This window comes from Oryctolagus cuniculus, chromosome 11 (assembly GCF_051225735.1).
Source record: "Oryctolagus cuniculus isolate XC-2025 breed Fujian yellow rabbit chromosome 11, ASM5122573v1, whole genome shotgun sequence".
Classification (NCBI taxonomy): domain Eukaryota; kingdom Metazoa; phylum Chordata; class Mammalia; order Lagomorpha; family Leporidae; genus Oryctolagus; species Oryctolagus cuniculus.
Window position 1 is genome coordinate 78,921,054 of NC_142877.1, and position 27,341 is coordinate 78,948,394.

Genomic DNA, 27,341 nt, shown 5'->3' on the forward strand with positions numbered 1-27,341 from the left:
TGAGTATTTTCCACTTAAAATTATTTTTTTAAAAAAAGAAAGTTTATTATTTCAGTAGCAAACTGAAATATTTTTCTTTATATAGTTATAAAAAAGTGACTGGTATGACCCTCACATCATTAAATCTAATAGGTACTTTTGTATTTCCAAAATGATAAATCATACTATCTTTTTATACCTAATATTTAAAATTCCAGAGAATTCTTTATTAATTACAGTAAATAACCTTACCCACCTTACTTCAAGTTAAAAAGCTCTAATCAGCTCTCTTTACATGTCCTATGTTGATTTTTCAGATTAGAATTCTTCCTTTCAACCTGGAAACAGATCCACTTAACTGGACAATTAATTCAGTTACAAGTTGCTTAATTATTATAATTACTTTACCATAGCTTAGCTTCTTTCCTCACTTTGTGTATACTTCAAGGCTGATTATCCATTCATATATATAATAACATCCCACACAATCTAAGATTATTTCTCTTTATTAGAAAGGACACTTAAAAAACAAACTCAATTTCCTGTAAATGACATTTTTTTTCTCAGGTGAAGACACCACAAAATCAATTAGTGGGAAATAAGTAAGCTTATGGTTAGTACCCATAGCAACAGGTTTGAATATTTGTGGGTTTGATTTTTGTTTTGTTTTGCTTTTTTCCATGACATAAATAGTAAATTGCCACTAATTACAAACAATAGAAAAATAATTATTACATAGTATGTTCCAAATAGTGATGTAACATGTATTTCTTTTTGGAGGTCCAGGTCAAGATCAGAAAACATTGATGTAAACTACACATTTCTTTTGAAATTCCTTAATTTTATGAAGAACAAATTATAAAATTTTAGTACCATCTTGCCACTGAAGAGACCCATTATATATATTACTTCAGATGCAACGGTTCTTTCCATATTAAAAAGGTAGACAGAATGTGGAGCAACAGCAGTGGCTGAGATCTGATCCTCCACTGATTGGTTCCTCACAGAGACACCAATATCAACAGCTATTCATACACATCAATCTATTTTTACAAGAAATGGAGAAGCCAGGTGAGAGACCATTGTGCCTGGATTTATAATAATAATATTTTGTTATTATATAATTATATATAATAATATGATATTATTATAATACACACTGAAGAAAGAAGAGTTCCCCATGTCACTGTTCCTCTCAACTTTAAACAGCACATCCATTTACTGCTTCCCCAGGCACATTAGTAGGGAGCTTGATCAGAAGTGGATAAGCCTGGACTCAAAGCAGTGCTCCTATATATGATATTGGTGTTCCAAGTGGTGGCTTAACCCACCACATCACAACACTGGCCCTCACATAGTCTTTTACCTTCAAAAACCCCCATAAATTTTGGTAGGAACAACTAACACACCAGATGCACAGAGACAACAAACCCAGGGCACAAGAAGTGAGAAAAAATTAATAACATGAAACTTCCAAAGGAAAAAAAACTCTACCAATAGAAGAGAAATGGAAGTTGACATAATTGCCTAAAAATTCTAAAGAATTTAAAGAGACATAATGAGGTTCCATGAGCATAAATTTGATTCAATGACATTAAGAAGATAATTCATGATATGAATGAAAAATGAGCAGAGAGATGATTTAAAAACTAATCAGAAATCTTAGAGCTAAATAATGTGGAAAATGAGATTTAAAATACAGTTTAGGGCCTCAAAAGTAGAACTTAACAAGGAAAAGAAGGAATTTCTGAGCTTAAAGACAAGTCTTGTGAAATAACCAAATAAAACAAAGGGAAAAAAATTAAGAACTTATGGTGGCTAGCGCCATGGCACAGCAGGTTAAGCCACTGCCAGTGACATTGGCATCCCATATCAGAGAACTGGTTCAATTCCCCTCTGATCTGCTTCCCATCCGGCTCCCTGCTAATGCATCTGGGAAAGCAGCACAAGATGACCAAGAACTTGGGCCCCTGACACCCACCTGGAAGATCCAGATGGAGTTCTAGGCTCCTGGGGTTCGGCTGGCACAGCTGTGGTCATTGTGACCATTTGAGGAGCTAATGAATAATAGGATCAATCTTTCTCTGCCTCTCTGCCTCCCTCCCTTCCTCCACCTCCCTCCTCCCATTCTGCCTTTCAAATAAATAAAACAAATCTTTCGTTTAAAAAAAGAACTTAGATAACTCCATTTACAAGCAAACATTTCCAGAACTAGTAAAGAAGGAAGAAAGCATAGAAAAGCTATTCAATGAAATAACTGCTGAAAACTTTACAACTCTTATGGAAGATATACATATCTAGGACAAGAAAGCCCAAAGGACCCTTAATAAATTCAAACAAAAAGCATCCTCTTGAGTTACATTACTGTCAAACTAATAAAAATATGAGACAAATGGAGAATTCTAAAATAGCAAAAGAAAGCATAAAGTCATTTGTAAAGAAACCTTCAATATATTAAACAGACTTCTCAGCTGACAACTTATTGTCAGGAAAGAATGGTCTGAAATATTCAAGATCTGAAAGAAAAAAGTTGCCACTGAAAAATATTATACACAGCAAAGTTATCAGACAGAAATAAGAGAAATAAAGACTACCCAAGAGAAGCAAAAACAGAAGGAATTTATCATCACCAGATTAGTCCTACAAGAAATCTTTAAGGGATTCCTACATTAGAAGCAAAATGATTATAATCTCGATCATGAAAAGTGGGGGGTAGGCACTGTGGTATAGCGAGCAAAGCTGCCTGCCACCTGCAGTGTCAGAATCCCCTATGTGTTCCAGTACGAGTCCCGGTTGCTCCACTTCTGATCCAGCTCTTTGCTATGGCCTGGGAAAGCAATACAAGAGGGCCCACGTGCCTGGGCCCCTGCACCTGTGTGAGAGACCTGGAGGAAGCTCCCTGCTCCTGGTTTCAGATCAGGGCAGCTCTGGCCGTTTCAGCCATTTGGGGAGTGAACCAGCGGATGAAAGACCTCTCTTTCTCTTTGCCTCTGCCTCACTGTAATTCTGCCTTTAATAAATAAATAAATCTTTTAAAAAAGTACAAATTTTAACAGTAGAATAGATACACAATGGAGAAAAAATTCCAATGATTCATATTTTACTTTTACCTTTTCTTGGATCTGATTTACTAAATATTCAGTTAAATGTTTTTTTTTTCACCTGCATTAATTAAGACTATAATTTTGTAAATTTTTTACTTATGCTTACTAGGTTTTGATGTCAGGGGATTTTTGTTTTTGGCCTTTTAAAATAATTTGGAAAGAATATGATTCTACTCTACTTTCTGGAAGAACATTTTATTATATTACTATTTTTATTTAAAGGTTTAGAATTCATTAGGGAAAATATTTAGGACTTTAGTTATCTCTGGGTAAGATGTTTTGAAATGAATTTAATTTCTGAAGTACCTATAATGCTACTCAAAAACTTCTCCCATGCCAGTTTTCTGAGTTTGTGTTTTTGTGTAGTTCACTTAAGTTGTCAAGATTTTCACAAAGCTGCTTTAACTTCTTAAATTTTTTTTTTAAAAAAAGCTGCCTAGGCCGGCGCCGTGGCTCACTAAGCTAATCCTCTGTCTTGCGGAGCCGGCACACCGGGTTCTAGTCCCGGTCAGGGCGCCGGATTCTGTCCCGGTTGCCCCTCTTCCAGGCCAGCTCTCTGCTGTGGCCAGGGAGTGCAGTGGAGGATGGCCCAAGTCCTTGGGCCCTGCACCCCATGGGAGACCAGGAGAAGCACCTGGCTCCTGCCATCGGATCAGCGCGGTACGCCAGCCGCGGCGGCCATTGGAGGGTGAACCAACGGCAAAAGGAAGACCTTTCTCTCTCTCTCTCTCTCTCACTGTCCACTCTGACTGTTAAAAAAAAAAAAAAAAGCTGCCTAATGATGTAGGGATCCTATTACAAGGTATATAACCAAATGAATGAAAAGTTTGCTGAAGAAATAATACACTCCCATGTCAAGGGTACAATGACTCAAAATGGCCAAGATATGAAATCAATCTACATGTCTATCAACAGATGAATGGAAAAAGAAAAGTTGTTATACAGCATTATATTCTATATATACTATATTATGGAATACTATTCAGCCATAACAATTTGAGATCCTGTGATTTTGAAAAAAGAGGATTAACACAGCAGACATTATTGTAGGGCAAATAAGCCAGGTACAAAAAGACAAATACTGAATGATTTCACTTATAAGTATAATCTAAAAGAGTTGATTTCATAGAAGTTCAGAGTAGAACTGGGATTACCAGAGGGAGAAGAGGGCACTGAAGGGAATGAAGAGAAGTTAGTCAATGGGTACAACATTATAGTTAAATACCAGGAACAAATTCTAGTGTTCTGTTGCACAGTAGGGTGTCTGTAGTTAAAAATAATGCATTCTATACTTAATAGCTAGAAGATTTTTAATGTTCTCATTACAAAGAATTGTTAAGATTTTGAAGTGGTGGATATGTGAGTCACTCTAATTTGATCTTTATAAAATGTTTATTTATATCAAAACATCACACTATAATCCATAAATATGCATAATTATATGTCAATCAAAAGTAAAATAGGTCAGGCATCTAGCAGTGACTGGGAGGCCTATAACCCAAATTGGATTGCCTGGGTTCAAGTCCTGGCTCCACTGCTGATTTTAGCTTTGCTAATGTATACCCTGGGAAGCAGCAAATAACGGCTCAAATAGTTGGGTCTTGCCATCTGTGTGGGAAACTAGCACTGAGTTCCTGATTACTGGTGTCAGCTTGGCCCAGCTTTTGCTTCCGCAGTCATGTGGAAAGTGAACCAGCAGATGAGAGCTCTGACTCTGTCTCAAATGAAAATAAATACAGAAATAAATAAATGTAAAATTGAACAATAAAAAGGCAGACATTCAAGCAGAGGCAAATATCATAAAAGTTCACTAATAAAAGAATTCTCTAGGTTCTGCTCTATGTCCAGTGAAAATGTCCATCCTTAATTTTTCTTTCTTTAGAGTCAAAATATTAGGACTGGAGAAGGCATCTCATTGTAATATTAGAACTTTTAATAAGCAGTCTGTACAAATTTCAGATAACTTCAATTTTTTAAAAAGATGAATGGTAAATACAGAGGAACTCTGAAATAATCAAATTTGGTAGTTGGAGTGCACATTTAAATTCTATAAAGTCCCATAGGTATACTCACAATAAAACATTAGATTACATGAGGATGAAAGTATAAGGCATGTACACATTATCTCGAATCCTAACAAAATAAACTTAGGCTTTAAGCCATTTGAAATTTTTTAAAGCAGCAAGAAGAGTTGTAGAAAGACAAAAACCTGAAAACAAAAATCAACCAACAAGAATTAACAAAGCAGAATGTTCAAACACATGGAGAGGCCGGCGCCGGGCTCACTAGGCTAATCCTCCACCTTGTGGCGCTGGCACTCCAGGTTCTAGTCCCGGTCGGGGCACCGGATTCTGTCCCGGTTGCCCCTCTTCCAGGCCAGCTCTCTGCTGTGGCCAGGGAGTGCAGTGGAGGATGGCCCAAGTCCTTAGGGCCCTGCACCCCATGAGAGACCAGGATAAGTACCTGGCTCCTGCCATCAAATCAGAAAAAAAAAAAAAAAAACAAACACATGGAGAACCACCACTCTATAAAATGGAATAAACACTGGAAGACTTTACTACAAATGTAGCAGGTAGTTTCCTTACAGAATATATAATTCAAATGGGCACATAGCTGACAAAACTGGGAACAACTCAGGCTTAGCAAACAATCTAATGATAACCTTAATATGACATAAAAATTAAGATTGGAAACAATGATCCGTTGGTTTAAAATAGCACAACAGTCTGACTTTCTATCAATTTCCACCTTCTAGCAATGCAAAGTAGGATCAGCAGGAAGCTGGATCAGATGCAAAAGTGGAACGCAAACCCATGTATTCTGATATAGGAACTCAAACCCATGCATTCCCAAGTACTAACTTAAATCACTGCGCCATAGCACTCATCTAGAAACCAGCTTTGACCTAGCTCTAGCCTCATTCCACCAGTCTGAAGGCAGTCCTACCTGCCCTGGGACCCATCTGGTAACAGGCCCACTGACCGCAGTTCTGATGGCAATTACTGAAATAGTCCTGTGATGAAGTTCCAGTCCTGCTCTACCACAGTCCCAGAGGTAATCCTACATGCCTGGTTGACTCATCCAGAGATCCAACAAGAGAGCTATGTTCATCAGCATGTGTGGTAACAGACCTCCCTTCTGTGGACCCAAATAAGGCTCTACAAGTAGCATCATAACATGACTACCACTGTTCAGCCAAAGTTCCAGAAGCAGTCTTGTCTGCCTGTGAACCTAACAGGAATCATGCCCATTTGTGTGCCAGGTAGCAAACATGCCAACTGAAGGGTTGACTACGGACCAACCACATGTCTCAGCTCTAGTCCCATTCCATCCCAAGTGCCATTGATCCAGGAAAACAGCAGAAGAAATCTTCACTTGTCAAATATAGACTATAAAAGATGGAAGAGGCTTTTGCTATTTTCAAGTACAGACACCAAAGTAACTACATGAAACACATAAAATCAGGGGGAAAAATATCACCAAATAGGAGCCAGTGTGTGGCATAGCAGGTTAAGCTGCAACCTGTGAGACCAGCATCCCATATTGAAGTGCTGATTCAAGTCCTGGCTGCTCCACTTCTGATCCAGCTCCTTTCTAATGCACCTGGTAAAGCAGCATAAGATGGCCCAAGTGCTTGGGCCCCTGCCACCCATGTTGGAGACCTGAATGGAGTTCAAGATCCTGACCTAAGCCTGGCACAGCCCCAGTTGTGGCCATCTGGAGACAGAATCTGTGGACAGCAGATCCACCCACCACTGCCCTGTCTCTCCCTCTTTGTCACTCTGTCTTTCAAATCAATAAAATACTGAAAAAAAAAAACCCACATTAATCAAACAATGACCTAATCCTGAAGAAATGGATATTCTTAAACTGCTTGACAAAGAATTCAAAAGAATGGTCTTAAAGAAGCTTAATGAAATACAAGAGAACACAAAGAAACTTAAAAAATTACCAAAAGAATAACAAATGAACAAATGAAAAGTATGATAAAGAAATAAAAAACATAAAAAGAACTAAACAGAAGTCCTGGAGCTGAAAAATATAATAAATTAAATGAAAAGTCAATTAAGTCCTTCAAAACCAGACCGAATCACGCAGAAGAAAACATCAATGAACATGATAAAGAACCATTTGATATTAGCCAGAGAAAGGAACAACAAAAAGAATGAAAGACAGTAAAGATGCATATGGGACTTACATAGGCTGCCATTAAGCAAATCAATATACATATTATGGAAGGTTCAGAAGAAAAAAAAAAAGAAATATTTTTAAAAGAAATAATGATAATGTTCTACTCTGGAGGGAGAAAGGAACATGCAGATTCATAAAGTCCAAAGAACTTTAAGTGTATTAAACATAAAGAGATCCTTATATTATAATTAAACTGTCAAAAATCAAAAATAAAGAGAATTATGAAAGTAACATGAGAAAAAGGACTTGTCACAAACAATGAAGCGCCTATAAAAGTAAAAGCTCTATCATTATAATACATTAATTAATTTTACTTAACCAGTTTTAAACTGTAAACTGTCAACAGTGCCTGGACTCTAGTTTGTCTTTAATTTTTCTATATTGAGGCCTGCAGATTTAAGTTATTAATTTTATTATTGTGTGGTATTTTATTATATTAAAATTTTGTAATATTTACTCAATTCCATTCATAATGGATATTTGGGGATTTTCCAGTTTTTTTTCCCCCTATCACAAACAATTGTGCTGATATATATGTGTGAGAGTATAACTGGGTCTATAATATGAGAAGTATAAAAGCTATGGATTAGTGGGTGCTTATCTTCAACTTTACTATGGAATGCCAAATCATTTCCCAAAAATGGTTCTACCAATATATGCTTCCATCAGTAGTTAGAGTTCCTATTGTTTTACATCCTTTCCAACAACTGTGAATAATTGTCAGACTTTAAAATGTTTGATTTTGTAGGTAAAAAAGCAACTCAATGTGGTATTATTTATCTTTGAAGAATTCTTATAATGTTGAACGTTTTTTGACACTTATTAGCCATTCAAGTTACTTCTTCTATTAAGTATCTATGAAATACCTATTCATATCTTTAGATATCTGATGGGTTTTTATCTTTTTGTTTAGCCAAGAGAATACTTTACTTGCTCTGGGTATCAATCCTTTATCATTCACATGTGCTGTAATTCATTTCTTCATTCTTTTTATAGTTCTCTTTTGAAGAATGGATATTCTTAATTTCAATGACCCTGTCAGTCTTCTTTTCAGTTCAGTGGGCTTTTTTCATTTATTCACTTAGATTTTTGTTTTGTTTTGTTGGTCTTGTTAAAGAAATTCTTCCTTATTTCAAATTTATAAAAATATTTTTCTCTATTTTTCATCAAGATGATGCTGAAGGTGAACAAAGAAGCTCCCTCCCCTACCAAAGCCAAAGTCAGATCAAAGGTATTAAAGATTCAGAAAGAAGTACTGAAAGGTGTCCACAGCCACCCACCCACCCACCCACACACACACATGCACATCACTCAAATTTCAGCAGCCCAAGATACTCTGGCTTTGGAGACAGCCCAAATATCCTCAGAAGAGTGTACCCAGAATAAACAAGCTTGACCAAGTTCCCCCAAGCACTGACTCAGCCACAAAAAGGACAGAAGACAGCACTTATGTTCACTATGGATATCAAGATCAACAAGCACTATTATCAAACTGGTTGTAAAGAAATCCTATGACATTAATGTGGCCAAGATCGATACCCTTATGAAGCCTGATGGAAAGAAGGTCGCATATGTTCAACAGGCTCCTGATTATGATGATTTAGATGTTGCTAACAACATTGGGATCATCTAAACTGAGACCATATGGCTAATTCTAAATACATGTTTCTTTGCCAAAAAATATATTTTTCCTATAAGTTTTAAAGTTTAATTTTCCACATTTGAACCATCTGGAATTGAATTTGTATATAATGGGAGAGAAGGATCTATTTTTATTTTGTATCATATATATAACTAATTTTCTCCAAAACATTCATTGAGAAATGCCTATTATTGAGTTTCCATACATAATTGACACTGTTAATTCTCTGTTGTATTTTATTGGTTTCTACGTTTTTTATTGGTTTCTATGTTTCTTTGAGTACTAACACCTGCTGTCTCATTTTGTAGCGCATTATGGTAAGAATTAAGCAACATGTAAAAGGCTCAGCTTCCTCAGAAATGTTTGACTCTTCTTTGCCCTCTGATCTCCCTTGAGAGTTTAAAATGACCTTATCAAGTACCTTGAAAAATACCCTGCTAAGATATGAATTTGAGGGAACAGCATTGTGGTCTGACAGGTGAAGCCACCACCTGAAATGCTAGCATCCCATATGGGCACCAGTTCATGTCCAGCTGCTCCACTTTCAATCCAGTTCCCTGCTAATGGCCTGGGGAAAGCAGCAGATGATGGCCCAAGCCTTTGGCTCCTGCCACCTATGTGGGAGACCCAGATGAAGCTCCTGGCTTTGGCCTGGCACAGTACTGACCATTGCAGTCACTTGGGTAGTCAAACAGCAGATTCAAGATATCTCTCTCTCTCAATCTCTCCTCTCTATGAAACTCTTTGAAAATAAATAAACAAAACTGAAAATAGAACTTTGTAAAAATTAAGAGTGGGAATGGGAGAGGGAGGAGGAAAAAAGGTTGGAACGTGGGCAGGAGGGAAGGTAGAGAGGGAAGTATTACTACTGTGTTCCTAATCCGTATATATGAAATAAATGAAACTTGTATAACTTAAATAAAGTTTAAGAAAAATGATATAGATTTGAAATACACTGAAGCCACAACATCAATTTGAGAAGTAGCATCCAAATAATGAATTTTTCTGTCATAAACATGGTCTTTTTCTTTATTTATGATGATCTTAAGTGTTATACCTCATGGCCGGCGCTGCGGCTCACTTGGCTAATCCTCTGCCTGCGGCGCTGGCACCCCGGGTTCTCGTCCGGTTGGGGCGCCAGATTCTGTCCTGGTTGCTCCTCTTCCAGCCCAGCTCTCTGCTGTGGCCCGGGAAGGCAGTGGAGGATGGCTCAAGTTCTTGGGCCCTGCACCCACATGGGTGACCAGGAGGAAGCACCTGGCTTCTGGCCTTGGATCGGCGCAATGCGCTGGCCATAGTGGCCATTGGGGGGGAGGGGGCGCGTCAACCAACGGAAAGGAAGACCTTTCTCTCTGTCTCTCACTGTCTAAATCTGCCTGTCAAAAAAAAAGAGAGTATATTAAGTGTTATAACTCACTACTTAAAGATAATTTATATGTCTTCCTAGATTGATTGTTGTGTACTTATTTTTGATAGTATTTTCTGAATTGCATTTTTCTATTTGATACTGATACACAGAACTGTAGTTAACATATATATAGTAATTTCCTAATGATTTTAATAATTAATCTGACAAGTGTGGAGATCCATGCAGGTAATTATACCAGCTACAAATAAAAAAAAATCCATTTATAAAACCAGCTTTGGGGGGGGGGGCAATGTTGTGGCATAGTATGAGAAGCCACCGTCTGCAGTGCCAGCATCCCATATGGGTGCTGGTTCGAGACTTGGCTGCTCCACTTCTGATCCAGCTCTCTGCTATGGCCTGAGAAAGCAGTAGAAGATGGCCCAAGTCCTTGGACCCCTGCACCCGCATGGGAGACCTGGAAGAAGCTCCTGACTCCTGGTTTCAGATCAGCGCAGCTCCAGCCGTTGCAGCCAATTGGGGAGTAAACCATCAGATGGAAGACCTCTTTCTTTCTCTCTCTCTCTTTTTTTTTCTATTTTGAATTTAAATAACAGCCTCTGAATAAGGGGAAAAAAATCTGGAAAACATAACCTTTGGAATAATCTAACCTGTTGCCATAATCTAAGCATGTAACAGATTATTTGATGTGTGTGGGCATAGTGAGGAAAGAGTCACTCCAGCTCTTAAAAAAAATCATAAACTGATGGAAGGAAATCATATTGTAAAAAAGAATTGTTTTGAAGGGATGATGACCTATGCTAAATGAGTATGAATCAATATGTATGGAGGAGAAAGCCAAAAGAGGAAAAATGAGAATAGATGAAATTCTTTAATTAATGGTGAGCAGTGTAATTCCCTTATTAAGCATGGAACTCAGTGACCTCTCACTTGCTTTGAAAAACTGCCACCTGAAGAGACCACACTATACCAATACCTACTACAACAGCAGTGATATAGAAATTTGGAAAACTGAGATAACAACATAACCTAAGAAAGTGTTATAAAGGAAAAGACATTTAAATCACATCTTCAAGAATGACAGTACCTGGACAAGCAAGGAGAGGGAGAAGGACAGTCCACAGTGGAGGAACAGAATAAATAAAACTACAATATGGCTAATGAAGGAAGCATCTAACTTGGTTCATGACTGGGGAAATAAAAGACAAAATTGGAAGAGAAGAGTAAAATCATACACATGAGAGGTCTTCAGGAAGTTCATGGAAAGTATGTATAAAAAACTATGTATGGATTTCATTGTGGGAGGGAAACAAACTTATTTCTTATCTCAAAACAAACATGTTTTGTAAAATTTTTGAAGTGCCCTCATTGTAAGAGCCTTGACTTCCACATTATGGAAACTATAATTTGTGCTCTCAACAGTTGGTTTCCAAATACGGTCTAAGTGTTGCTACATCAAGAACATTTAGCGATCTCTATAAACATCCACATTACTGAACTTCACCTAGAGATTCTGAAAGGGTGGAGCAGAATCTGTTTCAGCTCCCAGGAGATTCCCAGATATAGCCAGATTTAAGTACCCACCTCTCTAGGCAACGGGAAGCCACTGCCTGTTTGAGAATAGAAGCGACATAAATATAGGCATCTTGCTAAGTTTTTCAGTTACAGGCTTGAATTTTAAAAAGTAGTATCTTCAGTTACAATTTTCTATTTCTCTTTACTCATGTTATTTCCCTCAGATATCTACTTCGCAGGATCTATACGTCCTCTGGTCATCTACATCGCAAGAATCTCAACCCATAACAACCTCACCTTACTATGTGACAATAATATTTTATTTGGTTGTTTTGTTAAGAAATATAGCCTCATATATTGAAAGGCAAAGACCAAATGGCAGGTAGGAGGCTGTGCTGCTAGGCAATGTAGGTGTAGAATGATGAAGACCTAGACTAAGATGGTAATAGTAAGAATGAAAATAAAGATAGAAATCAGAGTCTTGACATTAAAAAAACTTCTAGAAGAAATCACAGGAAATATTCTTTGCAACTTTAGGGCAGACACAGATTTCTTTAGTAATAAAAATACATAAAGCTTGACTCATAAAAATTGATAAATTGAGCCTTATGAAAATTAAAAACATCTGATCTTTAGAAGAAATATTAAGACAAAGGAAAGGTATATCAAGATTGAAAGAAAATATTCCTACACAGCTATTAAAGACACCACTAAAATATATTAAGGAACTATTAAGGTTCAACAGTAAAACAAGCCAATTTTTTGCAAGTAGGAAAAATAACTGATACTTCACAAAAGATTCATAAGTAACCAATAAGTACATGAAGACGCTCAACATCTTTAGTCATCAAGGAAATGCAAATTAAGACCACAATGTGATATTATTACACATCCATCAGAAGAGCTAAAATAAAAAAGATCAAGGATATAGAAGAACTGAACCTCTCACACACTGATAGTATGAATGTGAAAACTGCCCAATGGCTTTGGAAAGTGGCTTGGCCATTTATTATAAAACAAATGCTTACCATGACTATACTTCTAGGTACTACCCAAAAGAAATTTTAAAATATGTCCACACAAGGCACAATACACATAATGGGATTACATAAAAGACACAGGAACCAAGGTAAAGTTTGGAAAATTTGACCCTCAAAAAAACAAAACTAAGTTGATTGAAATTTTAAAGTAAGAAATAAACTCAAGTTATATCAAAGTTTGTGTTGAGCTTAGCAACTGATCAGTTACCTCATTTGTAAAATACAGAGAACAAGGAGTTAAACACTACAAGGTTTTTGTATGAACTCCTGAGGACGGACCCAAGTTGTGGTGCTACAGGTTAAGCCACCATCTCTGATGCTGGCATTCCTTATCAGAGCACCAGTTCAAGACTATTGAGGTAATTTGGGGAGTGAACCAGCAGATGGAAGATCTTTTTATCTCTGTCTTTCCCTCTCTGTTACTCTGCCATTCAAATAAATAAATAAATCTTTTTTGTTTGTTTTCAAATAATTCCTCAGGTCTAAATACAAAATTTGTTTGTTTCATCTATCTTATACACATAGCCTAAAGATACTTTTTATACAGTATTTTTAGTGTGCCTATCTTTTGATTGTGAACCATCATATGAGTTCAGCTATTGAATTTTTCACTTGTTATATCATGTCAGCACTCAAAAAAGTTTTGCACTTCAGATGTTCAGATTAGGGATGTTCAATCTGTATTTTCCACTTAATATTCATTTGAAAAAGAAGTTATAGAAGTATGAATTTAGCCTAGTGATGAAGACACCATATTTCACATTGGAGTACTTTGGTTTGATTCCTGGATCTGGCTCCTGACTCCAGTTTCCTGCTAATGCAGACTCTGGGAGGCAGCAGGAATAGTTCAAATAGTTGGATTTCTGTCATGCATGTAGAAGACCTGGATTGTGTTCCTGGATCCTGGCTTCAGCCCTAGTCCCACTCCAGCCATGTAGACTTTTGTGGAGTAAACTATAAGACAGGAGCTCTAGTTGTCTCTCTGTCAAATACGTAAAAGATAAATATTGTTCAAAAGAATGGTTTTGTTTCAAAAGAAAGTTACAAAAATCTAATCTCAAAGGATAATTCCTAAAGTTACACCACCAAACTTGACTAATTAAACAGACCTTATAAGATGATAGTTAAGATTCTAAAATTTAATTTTAAAAAATTTGATAACCAATGTACAGTCATTCCCTCTTTATCCACAGGGGATACATTTTGAGATCCCCAGTGGATGCCTGAAACCACAAATAGTACCAAGCCTTATATACACTGTATTTTCCTCTCCATACATACCTACATTGAAGTTTAAATTATAAATTAAGCACAGTGAGAGATTAATAATAACTAGTAATAAAACAGAGTAACAATATACTGTAATAAAACTTATGTGAATGTGGTCTCTTTCTCTCTCCCTCTCTCAATTGCTGCAGGGAGGGTCACATATCCAAAGTGAATAGGTAGAACAGAGGAATGATTCATGCCTCTGGTGGATTGGAGTAAGATCTCATTATGCTACTCAGAATTGAAAATTTAGGGACTGCTCGTTTCTTGAACTTTTCATTTAATATTCTTGGACCACGAGTAACTGGAACTCCAGAAAAAGAAACTACAGACAATGGGTTAGCACTGCAATATTAACTTTCAAACACCAAATTTAAGTTCTCAGTTTTCAAAGCAGAAGTCTTTCCACGTGGCTATAAGTAGTATGACAGAGAGTTTGAAATATTTAATTAGATAAACTCTAGTTGAGGAGCAAAATCCACTGTACAAAACTGATAAAGTATGAATTAAAAAATGTGAATCATGAAGCTTTGGGAATCCTCAAGATTCTTTTAAGAGTTCCAGCAGGACCAAAATTAGTTTCCTACCACTTTTTCCTTATGTTGACATTTTCATTGATAGTACAAAAAAAAAATGTTGGATAAAACTGTTGGCATCTTAGCACAAATCAAGGCAGAGGCACCAAACTGTAACAGTGGTCACTGAATTCTACAGTTATGCACTCATAGTACAAGAATACCAGTTTCACTTACAAATATCCTTGAAGAAGAAATATAAATTATTAATCTTGAACTTCTAGTACACATGGTTTTAATACTCTGTGTGACAAAATGAGAAATATGCATAGATCACTTCTCTGTATTTTATTTTTTAGTGTGTCAGCACTTGGAATATCTGCAAAGTGGGTGAACAAATATTTTTCAAATGACAATTGTACAATGTTACAAAATCATGCATGACAAAAGAGCCATTAAAAATTTAAGACCAATGTATTTTAATTTAACAGGATATGGAAAGTGTACTGATACATTCTGAGATTCCACATCACAACTGGTATTTAAAAAACGACTACCTGGTGTCAGCCATGTGGCATAGCCAGAAAAGCCACTGCCTGTGACTCCAGAATCCCATATGGCCACCATCCATTCCAATCCAGCTCCCTACTAATGCACCTGGGAAAGCAGCAGAAGATATTCCAATGCGTGGGCCCCTGTACCCATGTGGGAGATCCAGAGAAGCTCCTGGTTCCTGGTTTCAGTCTGGCCCAGCCCTAGCAGTTGCAGCCATTTGGGGAATGAACCAATGGATAGAAGATATCTCTGTCTCTTTCTCTTTCTCTGTAACTCTGCCTTTCAAATATATAAAAATCTTGAAACAAACAAATGAAAAATAACTATTGCTTGCCAAGTTTTGATCTACTGTCAAAGAAAAAAATGTCTACAGTTGTGTATAAAAGACATATAGCACCAAATTTTATTCATATACTTCATTTGAATCATCTATATACAACAGATTGATTGCAGAAACATGTAAATATACCCTGGACTAAAAACAGTCCAGACTAAAACCATTCCACAGCTCCTTTCCAGCACGTACAAACTGTAGTACCTTCCTATCATGTACACACTCAACAGAAGAGCATGAAAGCCCCTTGTAAGAAATATTTACCAACAACGACAAGATCTAGGCTTAGATAAAAACAAGCTAGAAAGGACTTCAGGGCAACTGCCCCAACTTTCACAGTAACTAAAGTGTAACCACTACTTTTGTTCCTTGGAAATAACATGAAGGATATAGAAGCACCCCTACAGTGTGAGATCTCAGCGCATTGGTCTTTCTATTAGGCACTCTGTTCAGAGTCTTTCTTCTAAAATAAAATTTCACTTCTACTTAAAAAATAATACAACTGTCTTATTACAATAGACATTAAAGAGATTTGCAAAAACTATCAAACAGTAATTTTCAATTACTGGAGACACTTTTGGATGTCACAACTGGGAAAAGTGGTATTAGTATTAGTGGGTATAGTTTAAGATATTGCTAAATATCTTATAATGTATAGGACAATACCGCACAACAAAGATTTATCAGAGCTAAAATGTTAATTCCAAGACTGAGAAATCCTGAAATAAAATAACACCGTCCTTCTCAATTTTGAGGAGGGAACAATAATTTTTAATAAAAATATTTCTGATCCAGCAACTCCACTACCAGGAATATATTCAAAGGAAAAGAAACTACTATTAAAAGAGGTATTTGCACCTCAAGTTTACTACACCATTATTCACAATAGCCCACATATGGAATTAACGTAGGTGTCCATAAACAGAAAAGGGAAAGAAATCCTGTCATTTGCAACAATGTGGATGAACCTACACAAAAATTATGTCATATAAAATAAGCCAGGCACAGAAATACAAGATTTCACTTATATGTGGGAGCTTAAAAAGTTAATCTCACAGAAGTATAGAAAATAGTGGTTACCAGGGACTGGGATGGAGTCGGGGAACAGAAAGAGAATGATGAACAAGTACAAGGGGTGCTACAAGATAGGCAGAATAACTTCTAATAGTTTACTGCACAGTAGGGTAACTACGGTTGACAACAACTAATTATATACTTCAAAATAGCTACCAGCCAGGATTTTGAATTTTCAACACAAGGAGATGATAAATGTGTAACGTGACAGAACAAATGATATTCATATGAACAGATAATAAAAGTTCATCATTATAAATATAGTAAGCTTCTTAAAATATTCTTAGTTTTAATTTACAATAAATATCAATAGATAAAATTTATATAAACAGAAACTCTCCAGCATCTTCAGTAATTTTTTCAAGAGTATAAAGGAGCCGCAATATCAGAAAAGTTTAAGAATTACTGAATTAGAGAATGGTATGACTAACAAAGTATATTAGTGAAGATAAGAGAAAGTCAAGAATACTAAAATAAAATGTACTCATTTCAAGAGTATTATAGATAACGCAAACAAAACAAAATAAGAACCATATAAAATTGAACAGTTAAAAAACTTAGAAAAAAAACCACTAAAATAGTTCCAAATGTCACTCTCCTTTCAAACAATAAAACACTAAAAACAGTTCCGAATGTCACTCTCCTTTGAAACAAACATTAAAACCACAGTTTCTTACCCTGGCTATGCGGACTTGCTGGACTAAGAGATGGCTGATGCAAATCTTTGGTTGGTGTTGGATAAGATTCTTTCCCTTGGCGCTGACTCATTTTTCCTGGTGTCAGAAGCTGAGATTCGTCACTGTTTGCTACAATAGCTCAAGGAAAGAAGAGAAAAATAATTAGTACTAGAGTCATACATGTACATAGAAACATAGAATACAATTAGGACTGCAATTGCTTTGGTAGTAATATTCATTTTACCAATGCAATAATTTAATAAATTATCAAAATCATTTTGTTTTCATATTGGTTTACTATCAACCCAAGAGGAACTGACAGGTACATGTGAGTCAAATACACAAATTATAAACATTATGAAAGTGAAAATATATATTCAACTGATAATGCAAAGCACTGCAATTTACTACGTGCTTTTCACTTTTATTAACTCTTTCCATTTGCCAATAGAATTAGCAAAAGATAAATCATTTCACAGAAATACTAATTATGAGCAGTATAATATTTACAAGAATTTCTAATGTAGTTTCTAATTTTTGTAGAAAGTAATATGATTGCTGTTTTAGAGATGGGGAAACCGGAGGACAGAAACTGCTTTGCCTAAGGCTAAGTAGTAGTAGCTTTAAATTAAAGCCTCAATTTAAATAATTCTTGGAGGCTGCTTTTTACCTATTTGACCAAGCTACTGATAATACAGCACAGCAATGCTCAGTTTAATAGAGGACAGAAAAGAAAAAACACTAAATGAGGAAAAAGGACAAACACTTTATGTTTCTGTGCATTTGGCCTGCAAAAGTAAGTTTCACCTTTTAAAAGAATGATTTGGTCTTCACTCTAACTTTCCAAGTTAAAAAAAAAAAGAACATATTTTTATTATGTCTTTTTCATTTTTTTATTTATTTGAAGGAAGGAGAGGGAGGGAAAGATGGGGGTTAGACACACACCCAGAGGGAGAGAGCGAGAGAGAGCGAGAGAGAAGAGGAGAGAGAGAAGAGAGAAGAGGGGAGAAGAGGGGAAGAGAGGGGAGGAGAGGGGGGAGAGGGGGGAGAGGGGAGGGGGGAGAGGGGAGAGGGAAGAGGGGAGAGGGAAGAGGGGAGAGGGAAGAGGGGAGAGGGAAGAGGGGAGAGGGAAGAGGGGAGAGGGAAGAGAAGGAGGAGAGAAGAGGGAAGAGAAGGAGGAGAGAAGAGAGAAGAGAAGGAGGAGAAAGAAGAGAAGGAGGAGAAAAGAGAAGAGAGAAGAGAAGGAGGAGAGAAGAGAGAAGGAGGGGAGAAGAAAGAAGAGAGAAGAGAGAAGAGAGAAGAGAGAAGAGAGAAGAGAGAAGAGAAGGAGGGGAGAGGGGAGAGGGGAGAGGAGAAAGAGAAAAACTTTCATTAACTGTTTCATGCTCAAATGCCTACAACAGCCAAAGCTGAACTGGGGCTGGAGCCAGGAGCTAGGAGCAAGGAGCTGGGTCTCCCATATGGGTGCCAGGAACCCAATTACTTGAGCTTTTGCAACTGCTTCCCAAAGTTTGCATTGGTGGGAAGCTAGAGTTAGGAGCCTGAGCTGGGAATCCAATCCAAGCAGTCTAATAAAGAAGATGGACATCTGAACTACTAGGTTAATGCCTGCTCCCATCACCGTATCTTTTTAAGGCACACTGTTTTAGTACATTTTCCATTATGATAAAGCCTTCAAAATTATATTTTTGCTTCCTATATCACAAAGTAAAAATATAAAAACATTCATTTATGATCCAAGTAAATACAGATGACACCTAAAAGACTGATAACTCCTAAATTTATTCTCTAGCTATACTGTATTCCCCCAAATGAAAGCTCACATATCTGTCTGTCTTATAATCAAGTTTTTATTACTTAACAGAAATCTAAATTCATCTAGGGTATAATTCTTTTTTTTTTTAAGATTTATTTATCCACTTGAAAGAATCACAGAGGGAGGAGGAGGAGAAGAGGAAAGGGAGGAAGAGGAAGAGGAAGAAGGAGGAGAGGGAGGAAAAAGAGAAGGAGGAGAAAGAGAGGCGAGGAGAGAGAGAGATGGGGGGAAGAGAGGTAGAGGTAAGGGAGGAAGGGAGAGGGAGAGGGAGAGGGAGAGAGAGAGAGAGAGAGGGAGGGAGGGAGGAAGGGAGGGAGGGAGGGAGGGAGGAAGAGAGAGATCCTCCTTCCACTGGTTTACTCCTCAAATGGTTGCAACAGCTGCAGTGAGGCCAGGCTGAGGCCAGGAGCTAGGAGCTTTTTCCAGGTCTCCCACACAGGTGGCTGAGGCCCAAGTACTTGGTTCATCTTCTGCTGCTTTTCCCAGGCCATTAGCAGAGATCTGGATTGGAAGTGGAGCAGCTGGGACATGAACTGCTGCCCACATGGGATGCCAGGACTGCAGGCAGCAGCTTTACCTGCTAAATCACCATGCCAGCTCTGCATAATTCTTTTCTTTTACTTAATATTTTATTTACTATTTTTAACGGAATATGTTTTTAACATACATTACAGTCAAAACCCCAATGACTCTACCAAAGAGTTCACCAAAAAAAAGTGTAAAGATCTTAGTCTAGCAGAAAAATAAGTAAGGTCTACAAACAATAATCAAATAAAAAGGTGCTCAACTTCTCATATAAAGTAAATTTTAAGATAGTTACAAAATCATTCAAACTATAGTAGTATAAAATTCAGACCAATTTGTTTAACGAAGACTTACAACAAAGTTTGGCAAAACACTGTATTTGCAGTAAAACTGATACACATAGGGGCCGGCATTGTGGCGTGGAGTGCAAAGCCACTGATTACAGCGCCGGCATCCCATAAGGGCATCAGTTTGAGTCCCAGCTGCTCCACTTCCAACTCAGCTCTCTGCTATGGCCTGGGAAAGCAGTAGAAATGGCCCAAATCCTTGGGCCCCTGCACCGGCATGGGAGACCCAGAAGAAGCTCCTGGGTCCTGGCTTCGGATTGGCGCAGCTCCGGCTGTTGTGGTTATCTGGGGAGTAACCAGCAGATGGGACACCTCTCTCTCTGTTGCCTCTGCCTCTCTGTAACTCTGTCAAATAAATAAATAAATCTTTTTAAAAAATTGATACATATAGATATTTCTCTCCTCTTTGTTATTGTTTTGTTAGTTTTTAAAGTTTAACTCCCACATACAAGGGAGAAAATGAGGTATTTGCCCTTCTGTGTCTCATTTATTTCACTCAACATGATGTCCTTCAGTTCTAATCATTTTGCTGCAAATGACAGAATTTTATTCTTTTTTTTAGCTGAACAATATGCTCGTGTGTTTATGTGACATTTTCTTTATGCATTTATCTGATGATGGACACCTTACTTGATTCCATTTTGGCTATTGTGAATAATGCTGCAATAAACGGGAGCAGGCATCTCTTTGATACAATGAGTTCATATCTTTTGGGTATGTATCCAGTAGTGGGATTGCTGGATCATATGGAAGACCCATTCTAGCTTTTATTTGTTTATTTTAAAGAAATCTTATATGGTTTTCCACAGTGACTTCCAAAAATTTTTGTACCAAAATAAACAATCTTTAATTTCACCTTACCATGATCTCCTTGAAGCACCCCTATAAGTTCTTAATTTTAATATAACAAAACATATCAATTTTTAATGGTTAGTATCTACTACTCCACAGCTTTACTCTATCACCCTACTCTAAATGATTTTTATTGTAGCTCTTATCATTTTCTGATATTATATCATCTCTTTGTTTACTGTCTGCCCTCTTCCAGTAGACATTAAGTCATGGGAGTAGGGAGATTTGTTTGTCTTACTTTTCTGTAAATTCTCAGTTTCAGTTACACTTCATGACACATTGAAGGTGTTGATTCCTGGTTTATGAAAAGTGGTCAACAAAATTATGCTGAATGAATTAACTAACTTTTAGCTTATATGAGACTTCATTAGCATAAAGTATATGGTGATACAGTTACTAAATCTAAGGTTCATTTGATTTCTAAAAATAATTATTGAAATTTAAAAATGAATTTTACTGATAGAAAGACAACATGACCTAAATAACAGAGGCTGCTCAGAAACACACCCACAGATATATATAGCCCAGATGCACAGTAAAGGTAGGAAAAAGAAAGACTACTCCAATAATGACTCAAGGAAATTGTTTATCCATATTGGAGAAACAGATTCCCACCTCTTACCACAAACAAAAAGTAGTTCTAAGTAAATGTAAAAAGTTGAACTTAAAACCTTTTAGACTGTAAGAGAACATCTTTATAAATCTGGGGTAGGGAATGACTTCTTAAAAAACACACAGAAGTACTAACCATAAACAAAGAATTGAGAAACTCTATTAAAATTATGAATTCAGCTAATCAATTAATACCATAGTAAAACTGAAAAGAAAGTATAAAACAGAAGATATTTGCAACACATATAATTAAAGAGTTGGTATCCAGAAAGGAAGACCTTTCTCTCTGTCTCTCTCTCTCTCACTGTCCACTCTGCCTGTCAAAAAAAAAAAAAAAAAAAAAAAAAAAGTAACTCCTATAAATCAATTACAAAAAGATCAACAACATAAAAAAAATGGGGGAAAGATAAGAACAGTGACTTTCTGAAAGAAGAAATGCAAAAGATCAGTAAGTATATAAAAATATCTTCATCTTTCTTTGTAATCAGAGAAATGCAAATCAAGATCATAATGGAATAAATATTTTACACTCAGTAGAACTGGTAAAAATTATCTAGAAGTCTGATAATACCAAATATTGACAAGGACAGGGTCAACAAAATGGCTAAGTCACTGTTGGTGGAGTATAAGTATAAATTGACACAAACACTTTGGTAAACAATTTGAAGTTATCTTATATGAAAATGAATTTTAGCAGACCCCATAGCTCTAACAATTTCATTCTTAGATTTATACCTAGAATAACTCTTTAAGGTATATACAGGAGGCTGGCGCCACGGCTCAGTAGGCTAATCCTCCACCTTGCGGCGCCGGCATACCGGGTTCTAGTCCCAGTCGGGGCGCCGGGTTCTGTCCCGGTTGCCCCTCTTCCAGGCCAGCTCTCTGCTGTGGCCAGGGAGTGCAGTGGAGGATGGCCCAAGTACTTAGCCCTGCACCCCATGGGAGACCAGGATAAGTACCTGGCTCCTGCCATCTGATCAGCACAGTGTGCCGGCCGAGGCGGCCACTGGAGGGTGAACCAACGGCAAAGGAAGACCTTTCTCTCTGTCTCTCTCTCTCTCACTGTTCCACTCTGCCTGTCAAAAAAAAAAAAAAAAAAAGGTATATACAGGAGATAAGAGTAAGACTGTTCAGAGCAACACTATTCATAAAGCAAAAATCAAAACAATTTAAATATTTGTCAAATGAAAATAAAATAAGAATAATAAATTGTGCCTTATGCATACAATGAAGTAGCAAATAGCATTGAAAAGGAATGATCTATTCCTATACCAAACAACATGGCTGAATCTTGGAAGTAAAATGTTAACCACAAAAATAAAGTCCATAAAGATAGCATGATACCATTCTCATAAATTAAAAACCTTAGTGATACAAATGTTATTGAAAACAAAACTTGGTTATACAAATGTAGTTTAAAAATAACAGAAAAACTCTTTAAAAAGCAAAGAGTAATAAACAAAACATACAACTTTATCACCAACTCTGCAAGCAGGTGCAAGGATAAAAGAGAAGAGAAACAGGTAAAAATACATGAGGTATTTCTAAGATTCTAGTTCTTGGATTGTAGGTTAAATATTTGCTAACTCTGATGTCTACCACTCATATATGACACATAGGTTATTTTGCACGCATCAGATAAAACATTTAAGACTATCAAAATATATTCTTTTTTATAATTTTTTATTTATATAATGTGAACAAATTTCAAGTGTTTTATATATACAGATTTAGAAGCACAGTGATACTTCCTACCCTACCCTCCCTCCTATACCTGCTCCCACCTTCCTTCCGCCTTCCTTTCTTATTCTTTTAATTTTTACAATGACATCATGTTTTTTTCTTATTATTATCTGTTCAGTTCTTTACTTAGTGGAGGGTTAAGTTTATGATTTAAAAAGAACTGAAAGTATGTCATTGTAAAAATATTTTCTAAGATGATCCACTAATAGAATTAAAACATGCTTCAGTATTTCATCACTAAGACATAGGTACCTAGGTCTTAAATAAGTCCACTATATAAAAAAGGAAACAATGCTAACCTTGAAGTGAGAGAATACATAAAAACAGCAACAAACTTTAGTGTACTTCTTTACAGTAAAACAGGAAATCCATCTTTCTATTTGTCTTCTCTCATTCCACTCAAAAGCCTTAACAACTAAACCAACAAAAAGAGGTTTTATGTAATATAAAAACCATTATGATATCCTACGTCATGTGTGCAGTAGTAGACTATTTGAGTGGAAATTTCAGAACAGTAACTTTTTTTTTTGTTGGTATCTCTTGGCATATGCCTGAAACTCAATAAATACTTGCTAAATGACTGAATATATATTGCTGAAAGAACCACTACATGATTCCAGTATGCTTTATGACACAATTGACTCCCTTACTAATGATAACACTACAATGCCCTCTGGTGGCTCTACTTTGTTACTCACTTTACTTTAGTAGAGATCACACTGGAATAATCAATACTAATATAATTTAACATACCAGATGCATCGTCTAAGAATAATACACCTAACAGTCTTTACTACTTGAATTCAACACATCAATATAAAATTTGAGAAATTTTACAAGCTTCAAACTCTGGTGTTTGTACTTAATCTAAGTGGAAGCTAAAGGAATATAAAGGAAAATCTTAAAGCCACAAATAACCTGTTTATATATCCTATGTATCCCCTTTATAGGAGGTATAAATCACATTGTTTTTTCATTCAATAGTACAGATGCTAATAAAATACTATAAAATTGCTTCACTGAAAATAACACTGGGGTGGCTGTTGGGCCTAGCAGTTAAACTGCTACTTAGGATGCCCACATCTCACATCAGAGTGTTTGGCTTAGAGTCCTGGCCCTGCTCCTAATTCCAGCTTTCTGCTAATGCACAGCAGGTCATGGTTCCAGCAGTTGGGTTCCAGGCATCTACAGGGGAGACCTAGATTGACATTTAAGGCTTCTGGCTTCAAATGTACACATTTGAAGAGTGAACAAGCAAATGGAAATACTCTCAATTTCTCTGCCCCAACTCCCTTAGAAAAAAAAATTAAAGATATGTGGTCTCTTATAATAATTATACAGCCCCAGGCTTCCAATGCATGGCAGAGTACATTATAAATTAATTCAAATACATAGTTTGGTTTTTTATTTATATATGCTTAAAATACATAATCTTCTATTTTAAGTATAAATTATAGTTCTCCATTTATCTCCCAACTATCACAAAGTCAAACAAAACATACAAAATGTTTTGATATTTGTGTTCTTTTTCTACTTTTAAAATTTCTATTATCCTAATACTAGTCATATAAACACTATATTTAAAATACTGTGAATTGTTTCAATTAAGAATGAAAGAATAGAACTGCAGCATATGATTTGAAGTAATCTTTTTAGAAAAAAAATGACTTACATCCTATAACCAGTACTAGGGAAAAAGAGCAACAGACCCAGATTTAAGCATTTTATACTTAGAAAATACTTTTGCTATTATTTTGCTCAGTGTTCAGACACTTTCTTTGGCCAATGAAAAAAACATGAAACCCAGAGCAGTGAAATAATTCAGAAGAGATAACTAGTTAAAAATAAGTACTTTCTAAATCAACATAATTCTATACTTGTCTTCAACAAAGTGAAAATTCTAAGGATATCTATGCTCATAGCTTCAAGTTCTTCATCTTTAAAATACTGCTTGATTAGATAATCTCTGAAATTCATTTCATCTCAGTAATTCCACTATTTTAAATAGCAAACTTGGCCCATCAGTCTCCAACTAGACTACACTAACCCTTACAGACAAAGGCCATGTATACAATATTCATTGTATATACCCAAAGTTGGAATAGCACAGTGTCTGCATATCCAAAAAAGGGAAACTCAATAAAATTTTTTGTAGTGAAATGGATATAATTTTAAAGGATATATCCTCTAAAGTCCTAAAATAACACATAAAATCATAATGTGTAGAATATTTTTATAACTAGATTATCCATTATGTAATCATTCTGGCAGAGTAAGATAGTATCTCTCACTTTCATACGGCGGTGATTTGCTTGTGCGATCTCTAGCCTCAATGTAGTCTGAACTATTTTAGGGATGACTGTAGGAAGACAACTGTGAAGAAGAGGTCCTAAATTATGAATGGAATATTCAAGTAAATAATGCACCAAGAAGTAAATATACAAACATTGTCTACCAATATCAGATGGCCAATGAGAACAGATGGGCACTGAGTACTGAATGACCATTTATATTCTTTACTTTGCATTTAATGCCTAGAAAGAAAAGTAGAAGACTTAATAAATCAAAAATGAAATACCTTTTGACTTTCTTAAGCACACATCAAAACATTATCATGTCCCCAAACATTCAAACTTTAGCTACTTACTTGATGGCCCAAGGGCATCTTTGCTATCACCAAGAAGCTTTTAATGCAGAGTAATTGAGCAGCAAACACACACAGTCCAAACCAGGAAGAAGCAAAATGCACCAGGATGGAAGCAGCAGAAACAAAAGGACAAGGAAAATAGCATTAGTTTATAAGTAGAAAGCACATGCATGTCAATCCTAATAATCATAATTCAAAAGGAATTTCCTTTTTCATACCAAAAAAAGATTATGGCTTAGGCATTATCAAATATGTTTTAAATTTGGAAAAAGTTAGAAAGAGAAAAACATAATCATTCAAGTATTTGGTTTTGAAAATTACTTGTCAAAAATTACTTTCATAGTAATTCAAGATATGGATCAAGAGTTGTTAAAATTTAGAAATATAAAGGAGAGGCAAAAGTTATTCATTCCTTGAATTTCAGGTAATTTTAAAAATATGTAACACCCATGCACTGTTAAATATTAGTTCTGCATGCCATAAAAACATTTAATACTATGCAAAGATTTAGTCTGTTTCTTCTACAAAAAGAGGAACATTTATGAAGTGCTTATTACATGCAAGCATTGTGCAAAAGAACTTCTGGAAAACTTCTGGAAAGACATCAACAAAGAAGAACAAATTTTTTCTCAAGCAGCAAAAAAAAAAAAATTAAACAACAGAAATTTTAATTTTAATTAGAAAGATAAATTTCATTAAGTGAGAAAGAATTTTCTTAGGATTCACTAAATATCAAGCATCTTATCTGGAAGGAAGTCAGAAGACACAGTCCTGGAATGAAGAACTTCAAAACAACTAAAAGAAACAGGAAAAAGATAGCTGACCTTCTGTCTACTATTTTAACATACAACATGACTCTAAATGTTGCCAATGGACAAGTGTTTTGGTCTGCACTGGTAAGAACAGAGTTCTCAGCTATCCTAGTAACACGGTAACATTTCAAAACTAAGAAAACCAAACATGCCTAACCCTAGTAACCTGGTAATGTATCAAAACTAAGAAAATCAAATATTCCTAATAAACAATTATTTCAAGAGAGTAAGGGAGTCTTAATTGGCTATGACAAACAAGTCAAGGTAGCAGTTGTTTGGGCTTCTGTCATCTCCTTTGAGTAAGGTTCAGACTAATTATGTCCCTAAAGTGATGGCTCTTTCTCATTGCTTGATACTGTGTTCCAATGCCTTAAAGGCATTTGGGTCTATTTTTTTGCAGTTGTTCATTTAAACTCATTCTTCTATAAATTGATTTTAGCTTCACAGATAAACTGTGAAGTTTTGCTGACAATGAACACATTGTGCCTTGTCCTTATTACTAATGGCCACATTATAACTAGTAACCTTGTGGGAAGAGATTAAAGTATTCCTGTTAGGCAGACAATCTCTAAAATGACCCCCAGTGTCCCCACTTCCTGCTAAATAATCCCCTCTCTTTGTGTGCTGAACCTAATGAACAGAATATGACAGGAATAAAGGCATGTCTCTTTTGAGATTAAATTGTAAAACACTATGACTTCCATTTCATTTGCAGGTTCTCACTCT

General features: G+C 36.1%; 1 protein-coding gene across 26 annotated transcripts in view; it reads right to left on the reverse strand.

Annotated features, from left to right (window-relative positions):
* The window catches only part of OSBPL8 (oxysterol binding protein like 8), a 198,241-nt gene that overhangs the window by 75,186 nt on the left and 95,714 nt on the right, over window positions 1-27,341 (reverse strand). For 5 of the 26 annotated variants that reach the window (XR_016216182.1, XM_051846453.3, XM_089307455.1 and 2 more), the window contains 2 exons: window positions 25,804-25,840; window positions 17,262-17,399 (listed from right to left, as the gene is read on the reverse strand). Coding sequence is in view for 21 of the 26 variants with exons in the window: in XM_051846453.3 (XP_051702413.1) it covers window positions 17,262-17,399; window positions 25,804-25,840 (175 nt within the window). In the remaining 5 variants the exon portion in view is untranslated. Of the gene's footprint in view, window positions 1-17,261; window positions 17,400-25,611; window positions 26,599-27,341 lie in introns of all 26 variants that reach the window. The other 21 variants (XR_016216184.1, XR_016216185.1, XM_051846458.3 and 18 more) reach the window with 7 other exon arrangements.